The 9,002-nt window shown below is 38.7% G+C and overlaps 1 protein-coding gene across 1 annotated transcript; it reads left to right on the top strand.

Moving 5' to 3' along the window:
- Nucleotides 1-1,018: 1,018 nt before the first annotated feature.
- Nucleotides 1,019-8,684, top strand: EPHX3 (epoxide hydrolase 3). Its single transcript, XM_063448385.1, has 8 exons — nucleotides 1,019-1,089; nucleotides 2,631-2,903; nucleotides 2,991-3,076; nucleotides 3,211-3,368; nucleotides 3,977-4,105; nucleotides 4,606-4,709; nucleotides 5,595-5,743; nucleotides 6,306-8,684. The coding sequence occupies exons 2-8, from the start codon at nucleotides 2,661-2,663 to the stop codon at nucleotides 6,544-6,546; spliced, it is 1,110 nt and encodes a 369-aa protein (XP_063304455.1). The 5' UTR covers nucleotides 1,019-1,089; nucleotides 2,631-2,660; the 3' UTR covers nucleotides 6,547-8,684.
- The last annotated feature ends 318 nt before the right edge of the window (nucleotides 8,685-9,002 follow it).

Here is a 9,002-nt window from a genome sequence, read left to right as displayed (position 1 = left end):
GCAGGGCTGAAGGGGATAAAACCCCTTCAGCCACTTACCTGAATCCATCGCTGATATCCTTCGGCGTGCTTGTTCAGGCTCCGCCCCCGCTCCTGACATCAGCGGTGGAGACCTAATGCACACGAATAATACTTTCCTATGGGGAAAATCTGACGCTGGACGACCGTGAAGATGCCCAGCGTCAGATAACGGACCAAAAGTTTGTTTGGATTCTGGAAGCACCCCCAGTGGCTGTCTGTTAGACAGCCACAGAGGGCAGACTTAGAGCTGCAATGTAAGCATTGTAGTTTCTCTGGAACTGCAATGTTTAACATTGCAGCACTAAGTGCAAAAGGGTCAATTAGGTGAAGTGGTCTGGGTGCCTACAGTGTCCCTTTAATGTTACAGTTATGAAGTTAATCGAATACACTTCATGAGGAAATATGGAAGACAAAAAATACCCCACTAAAATAGGATGTTAATTTAAAGCAGAAAACTACAGAGTTGGACAAATAGCTGGACTGGTCAGAAAGCTAACATTAGGAATTGCCAATGGCAATTTGCCATGTAGGATTGAGCAATTAAGAGCATTAATTTCTACATGAGCTATGTAAGGTAAAATATAATTAATATATTATATATTAATATAATTACCCTGCATCAATATCTCTGGAAGAATTTATTAGAAGTAATATTATTTGTATTATTATTATGTGTAGATATTGGTGGTACCTTCTGCTATTGCTCTGCTGGCTATATGAGCTATATACCAACTAATCAGATAACATTGCCCAGTCCCTACTAATGTGTCACTTTAGAATGTGATAATAACAACTTTGTAGCAGCTGATTGCTTGTCTTAGCCAATCAGCATGCACCGAGTTTTCTTTTGCCCCGCCTACAATGCTGAACTTTACTCTACAGAACGACTAAGCTTTGCTGCCTCTACCAACCCTGCTGCATTTTGAAGCCAGCCAATCCACACCCAGAACACTGTTGTGATTGGTGGATTGCCAGGTGGACTAACCAATGCAGTGGTCATCAGAAGGAAGTGGGCGGGGTAAGCCTGGTGTCCTCTGGAGAGTAGAAGACAAAAGATACTATATAGCAGGTAACATGCTGTATTAATTGTGTATGCATGGATTTACTAAGCACATTTTGTCAAAGCTCATTATAGCTTCCCAGTGTAATCTAGAATGCTTTTATAAAAGGATATAATAAAGTATAGTAGTATTAATGCCAAAATCAATGTGTACCTGCTCTGAGTTTTAGAATGGTCTACTCATGCGTAGACACCATGTAAAAATATGACATCATTTTGTTAATATCTAGGTTTGCCACATCAACAGTTCAATTAAGGACATGTATGAAGCAATATGTCGCTGAGTGCTGCATTTTAACAAACAGAGCCCTCGACATAAATAAAGATCCTGCAACCCAGCTAATCTCACAAGCATGCCTCATCTGTGTAATGACTGTGAGCACGTTTTTACAGTGATTACAATTTCTGAGTGAATGAAACTGCTGAATTTAACAGGCAATCTGCTAGTCACAGCCTTGGACACTGTGTTGTGTATTATGATCACACAACATGTACACCAAACTGTCTTGTGATCCCAGCACATACTATGAAATATGTGAGTGTAGTTTGGATGACATTGGTGGAAGCATAATCCTGCCCGTGATGTCACTGCTCCAGGGGTAGGATTACTGCTGCAGTGATTTTTGTAAAATATTACAGTAGTATTCTACATTGAGCAGGGAGACAGGAACTATAAATATAGCAGAGTTATTAACTAAAGTGAGAATTGTTAGGTAATCCAAAATGGATTCAAAGGGAATTTTACATTTAAAGGAACACTCCAAGCACCATAACCACTTTAGTGTGCTTTAGTGGTTATTGTGCTTTCCGTTTCCTGTTTGAGAACGGTTGGACTTCTTACTCGGGGTTTGTCAGGCGTCGCACCCAGCCTGCACTGTTTCCACCTGAGAGACAGAAGAAGTTTAGCTCATTGGCTGAGAGTGATGAGCTGATGCCTTCAGCCAATAAACTAGCTCTGTTCTGCTAACAGAAACTCCTGCTTAGAGGAGCTTCTGGCTCTATGGTGGAAGTAGTGCAGACAGGGAGCAGTACCTGGCAGACTGCGGGTAAGAAGTCAAACTTTTCTACTTAATGAGTGGGTGTCAGGGAACTCCTGGCCAGCACATTGTAGTGGTTATATTGCATTCATTGCATACCACACAAGCAGATATCAGGCATATCTTATGAATATCTTATGGATAGCTTGATGTAAATGGCATGGGTGAGAAGTATTCCAGCTATATTGGAGATGGAAGGAAGACGGATAAGTATTGATTGATAAGGAAGAGCTTCATGATAATGTCTTATTTTTCACTAGATCCCACCCAGTAGTATATATGACACAGAACAACTTTAACAGCTGGTGGAGGGAAACAGATGTAATAATGTAAAAATGGTAGTTTAAACATGTGTAAATTCTGAGATTTATTAGGAAATATAAGATGTGTTCATGCTATGTCATACATTGGCAACTAAATTAAATTTGGTATACCCTGACTAGAAGATAAACAAGATAATCCATGCTGAATGCATATATATATATATATATATATATACTTCTCGTCTCCCAGCATCCTTTAGGAAATTCCACAGTGTGAGCAATGCAGATTTACTTGTCTCGCCTCCTCCTGATGGTAACCCGGACTGCCTTGCGAGTTTCGGGTGTGATGTTCTGGATCTTGGTATACACAGCCGCTCTCCTCTCTGCAGTCTCTTACATTCCTGATTTTATGAGGCTAGTGGTTAGACGACCCTTCAGATTCTTTTACTGGGCACCCCTTAAAACTGCCCCCCACTGCCTAATGAGCAGTACGCATGGGCAGCATGGCTATATTAGAATTAAGGTGAGTGTCACATGGCAGTGGAGGTGATATAACAAATGCTTTTGACTAGCAAGAAACTAATGTTGTTTTTTCTGACTTTTTGTACAGCATTCAGGTATTCGATTCCATTATGTGGCATCTGGAGACAAAGGAAGTCCATTAATGTTGCTCCTGCATGGCTTCCCTGAGAACTGGTAAAAAAAAAAAGTCATTTAGTAATTTACCACCATACACTTCACATTCTATGAAAATAATGTTCTTGCCTCGTGTGGTACTCTTTGAAGAACTGTTTTTCTCTTTCCAATGACAATGTCCTGCTGTGTTATAGGTACTCCTGGAGATACCAACTGGATGAGTTCTGTAATGGATACAGGACAGTAGCTGTTGATCTAAGAGGTTTTGGGAGTTCAGATGCTCCCCCTGATTTGCGGGATTATAAAATAGAGACCCTGCTACAGGATGTGCAAGATCTGATCTTAGGACTGGGTGAGAAACCTGATAACAAGACATTATTTCTAGTTGTGCAGCAATTTCACGTTTGATCTATTTGCAGGTATATTATGAGCAAACATTGTCCTGTGTGCTGATGTCTTCATTCCTACATAGAGAAATACACACTTTTGTGCAACACATGTGGAAAGCGTAGTGTCTGTGAACTTAATTCACTAGAGTACATTCATTTGGATTTAAAGGACCACTATAGGCACCCAGACCACTTCAGCTCAATGAAGTGGTCTGGGTGCCATGTCCATCTAGGGTTAACCCTGCAGCTGTAAACATAGCAGTTTCAGAGAAACTGCTATGTTTACAATAGGGTTAATCCAGCCTCTAGTGGCTGTCTCATTGACAGCTGCTAGAGGCGCTTCCGCGCTTCTCACTGTGATTTTCACAGTGAGAAGACACTGCCGTCCATAGGAAAGCACTGAGAAATGCTTTCCTATGGACGGATTGACTGCGCGTGTGGCTCTTGCCAAGTTTGTTTTCCTGGCACTATAGTGGTCCTTTAATATATAGATGAAATTGAGATTGTCTTATGAGCAAAGTGGACATGTGCAAGTTTCATGGTAACAAATTGTTCTACTTTGTCTTTACAGGTTACACTAGCTGTGTCCTAGTTGGCCATGATTGGGGTGGTACTCTCGCTTGGACCTTTTCAGTCCGTTACAGTCACATGGTCACTCGTCTCATCGTCATGAATGCACCTCATCCGTCAGCATTTCACGGTGATCCATCCAATCTCAATATCTTCAGTCGTAGTAGAGACAGTGAATAGTGTGATCCATGAGTAGATAATCTATTGAAAATATAATCTGACTAAAGAAAACCTCAGTTTAATGGGGACAGTTTAAACCTATGTAAATTTTGTAATTTATTTGGAATTAAAAGAGGTGTTCACACAGTGTAATAAATTGGCAACTGAAAAAAAATAGGCATGGTCTGACCAGACAATTCCAGATATGTTGTCAGTTTATTTATTACCATTGAAACTGCCAGCAATCCTCTATGTATGTATTTCCAAATCGAGGTATTCTAATGTAATGTTAATAGAGGCTTCATGTGAATAGATGAGGGATGGACTGATAAAACAGGGACTGACTATATTTGTTTATTTTGGTCAATCTGTAGAGACTTACTAAGTTTGATAATGAGAACATATATTAAGTTTGAGATTTTATACATTTTTGTTTTATAATCCATTGTGATGTTATGCCTCTCTCCCCAGATTATGTGCTGCTGCATCCTTCCCAGCTTTTTTTGTCTCGCTATGTATTCCTATTCCAGTTGCCTATTTTGCCTGAGATCCTACTGTCTATGTGTGACTTTGAGGTAAGTTGCAACTGTGTTGAAAAGATAGGACATGAGTTGCGCCAATTATTTCCCAGTGACTGCTGTGACACATATGAGCTAAACTGGCACAGAAGGGAAATTAAAGGGACTGTGAGAACATGGGCAGGCAGCCAGCTGCAGTGCCATGTTGTACACAAAGGCAAGTCTAGTAGCAGCCGCTTAGTTATAGCTGGGTGTAACAAATAACATTGGTACATAGCTGTGACTGATAATGGTATAATAAGTACCAGAAGAAAATAGAGGGTTGCACTAAATCAGATAAATCACAGGGTGCTGCCTGAGTATGGGTCAGCATACCCCATAAAACAGATATCAAAAGGGAAAAAAAGCTTGATGAAGACCTGGGAACAGGTCGAAACGTTGCTGTCTGCATTAAATCTGCCGGAAATTATCACAGTGGGTGCCTGAGATTTTTTTTCCCCATTTTTTTTTTCGTAATGGTCTAATGACAGATGGATAACTGGTTTAGCCAAATGGATGCATTTGCAGTGACCAATGAGACTAGCAGCTACATTGTAGTATTTAAAGCATTACAGATAACTGAACAGTGCCATGCAGTTGTGCAGTGATTACTGAGTGTCATGAACAGCACAGGTAAGATATTACAAATAATAGGACAGTGCCAGACAGTTCTTAAGGTGTCATTGTGTGTGTGGCAGAGAGTTACATAATGGTAGTTTAGGAATTACAGGCAAACCAGCGCCATATAATTCCACAGTGACTAATGAGTGGCCAGCTGTAGGGTGGTACATAAATGCATGACACATAGCTAAACAATGCAGAAGGTGTGCTGTGATGAATGACCTGGTGAAAGTAGTTATATATAATATAATGTAATGCTCATTGTCACTTTTTTTTCATTAGCACATAAGGAGACCACTGACAGATCCCACTCTAGGGATACAGAATAAAGAGCAAAAACTGAATAAAGAAGAGACAGATGCCTTTCTATACTACATTTCCCAGAAGGGAGCATTGACTCCTCCACTTAACTATTACAGGAACATATTTGGGTGAGGATTTACAGGCAAACCAATGCCATATAATTCTACATTGGGAAACCACACTCATACTCAATGTTGACTCAGGGCTTATGTTTGTCCTTATATGCTTAAATTGTATTAAGTGTCATTCCCACTTAAAGCTCACACTCACTATTCTTTGCAGTGTACCAATTGGGATGGCTTCCATGAGTAATAGCCAATGTTTCAACCAATAACTACTAATTATGTTGTGAGTTTATTCCAATACGCAGTCATATGTGGTTTGTTTACCAGCACACATTTAAAGGGGCACTCTTATTCCCACAACTTGGTGTATTGGTTATTTTGCCTCAAGTTTCTTTGCGACACCAAATGGCCACCCCCTGTTTAGCTGCATTGATTTACACTTCCACTCTTTTCATGTTCGATTCTGTCCAAACTGAACAGTGGCAATTGGCTGAGACTGCCAATCACTGCTATCCAGGTTGATGTCATACTCTTTGCCAAACATCAGATCACTGCCATCCAAGTTAGTGCTATACTCTGTACCATACATCAGACTTAGTTAACAGCTTGACTTTTGTATATGCAGGTTCTTCCCGGTGAAAGCTCAGGATGTCCTTGTGCCAACACTCCTACTGTGGGGGGAGAATGATGCCTTTTTAGAGGCTGACATGGTGCCAGAAATGAAACAGTACATCCATGCTCCCTTCCAGACTGCCATTATATCCAATGCCAGCCACTGGGTACAACAAGACCAACCACAAGAGGTCAACGGGATCATGAGACAGTTTTTAAACTGTGATACAGATGCCTTACAGTGGGCACACTAAACGAGACATATATTGTGTGTGTGATTATAGGTGTGTGGGTCATTAAGTATAGTGCATATAATATTATGATGGACACTGACACTCACTTCTGTTTGCAGATCAGTGTTTTGGTCTTGTGTTTGAAACATTGATCTGTAAAGTTATACGACACCCAGTAGAGTGGTACATATTAACCGCCTGTGTATTAAAACAATGATCGTGTTAACAATGACTTACCAGGTACATGCAGTTAGGTTAAGCATGAGCTACTAATGATTTGACTTACTTGTACATACATTTATCATTTATTGTGTCAATGAGTGTAATACCACTCGCACGTTAGTTGCACTAGTGTTCAAGGGCTCTTAGTGAATGTAGACTCAAGTGAACAATATTTTCTGGGGATTGCATAGCTGGCTCTCTTCTTATTTGAAGAATGTCAGTAAAGTCTGGAGTTATATAATGCAATTTTTTGAACATTTAATTAAAATGCATCTGGCAATTAAGGATGCTTCCTTCAAAGCAGATGAGATGCCGTTGAGCCATAGGGGTGTTAAGGATTCTTTCAATGGGATCATCCGCACAAGCTTGACTTATGGCAATCTGAAAGGCAAGGTTAGTGTTAAAACACAAACACTCAACCCTACCATTTTATTTCAAGCACTATTGAGGCAAAATATAATTAATAAATAAATAAAACTAGAGGCCTTGTTAAGTTTCTGATACCGAGAATGTATAGATAATGTCCAGAGCTGCATTTCAGGGCATAATTATTGCATTAATAACATGCTTATCTTGAGTAATTATCTACAGATACATAAGCTATTTATATACATTGACTAATTTATTAGATGGGTTGATTTTTTTGTGTGTACCATTTGATCTCCGTTCTATATGATATATGTACTGTAAAATGTAATATTGTTAACCTCTTGAGAACAAGGAACGGTAACCTCCTTGTCACAAAGATACTACTGATATGTCAACTCTTCTGAAGTATTTAATAGAACATGCTGAAGTATTTTATTGATATTTAGCATTGTTCTTAAAGATAGTCTGCTGGATTGATTTATTGTTTTGTTTTTTAATCATGGATACTTTGTTTCCACCACAGCACATGTCATATTAAATAGACTCTATCATGCATAAAATAACAAAGTCTAATTGGAAATTACCGTCCAGCATTAACGTGTAACAGCAAAGGAACTAGATCTTAAAGGGACACTATAGCTACCAAAAACAACTTTAGCTTAATGAAGCAGTTTTAGTGTATAGATCATGCCCATGCAGTCTCACTGCTCAGTTCTCTGCCATTTAGGAGTTAAATCACTTTTGTTTCTGTTTATGCAGAGCTATACACCATGACTGATTTATTAAGCTAAAGCTGTCCTTGTGACTATAGTGTCCCTGTAAGTAAAAAAATTTTTTTTACGTTACTTGATATTCTGCCATTTGGCTATCACAATTTCTTGATATATTTGTTGATTACAAAAGCTCTCTGTTATGCTCTATATGACATGGAGTCTCTGAAATATTTAGTCAGAAAATGCATACATTATTGATATGGAAAGAAATATCTGTCATAGCCCAATGGATATAAGCTATATATAATGCATGCTAGAGGCTACAATTTGGTGTGCAATGCCAAACGAAGTTAATAAGCACAATAAAATGCAGCTACTATAATAAAGGAAATAAAATGAAAGAATAATTCAAAAGAGATGGATACACACGGTATGCCTTTCTTCTTGTGTACATAGTAGGGCATTGTGCATCTGACCATGTCTGCAAATTCATATGTATATATGAGAAAGATCATGGATAAAATAATTGATTTATTGAAAAATTGTTATTTAGTCTCCGTGTAGGACTTCACCGTGATTTGTAAGAATTAAAAGGAGGACGGCATGATGGATAAATTGATATTAAATGTACTCATCAGCAAATGTATGTATTTTTTGTTTTTAACAAATTGATTTTCATTCTGTTAAAACAAGTCCAAAGTCTTAAAGGGAAATGTATGCACTGTAACTGCTGCTCAACCTAACTTGCCTGCCGCAGTGTTTGCTCTGTGTAAACCTGCAGGAGCAGGCAAGTTAGCTTGAGCTGGTCAGATAAAAGTAGAGTCTGAATGAACAAGGCTGCTCAGTTAGCTAAAAATATAACGAAGTTTAATTAAATGTAATGATAATAATATAATGACAAATTGGAGTCCTTTAAATTTTGTTAAGTGGTGAAGAAATATTGAGTTTTATCGATACCCAACGTGTAACCTTATTTGTGGTTTGCTCATTCAGAAATAGATACCTGTTTGTGGCATACAATGTTGCTGCTACTATGTGACTCGTATGGTTGATTCAACAAAGTAGGGCATTTCAGTTTTATTTCTGTTTTCCGTTGGAGGACGAATAATATATACATATGGAGTTATATCTATTAGAAATACTAAACAGCCTTATTTCAGATTAATACTCTTG

Source organism: Pelobates fuscus, chromosome 3 (genome assembly GCF_036172605.1).
Source record: "Pelobates fuscus isolate aPelFus1 chromosome 3, aPelFus1.pri, whole genome shotgun sequence".
Classification (NCBI taxonomy): Eukaryota; Metazoa; Chordata; class Amphibia; order Anura; family Pelobatidae; genus Pelobates; species Pelobates fuscus.
The sequence above is the reverse complement of the archived record's forward strand: the minus strand, read 5'-3'. Positions and strand labels throughout refer to the sequence as shown.

What these genes read in the sequence shown, in the direction of transcription:
- EPHX3 (XM_063448385.1), top strand. Translation starts at nt 2,661, where the DNA reads ATGCAGATTTACTTGTCTCGCCTCCTCCTGATGGTAACCCGGACTGCC. An exon ending in ATGGCTATATTAGAATTAAG is followed by an intron (nt 2,904 to 2,990) that starts GTGAGTGTCACA and finishes CTTTTTGTACAG; the next exon opens with CATTCAGGTATTCGATTCCA. An exon ending in AGATCTGATCTTAGGACTGG is followed by an intron (nt 3,369 to 3,976) that starts GTGAGAAACCTG and finishes TTGTCTTTACAG; the next exon opens with GTTACACTAGCTGTGTCCTA.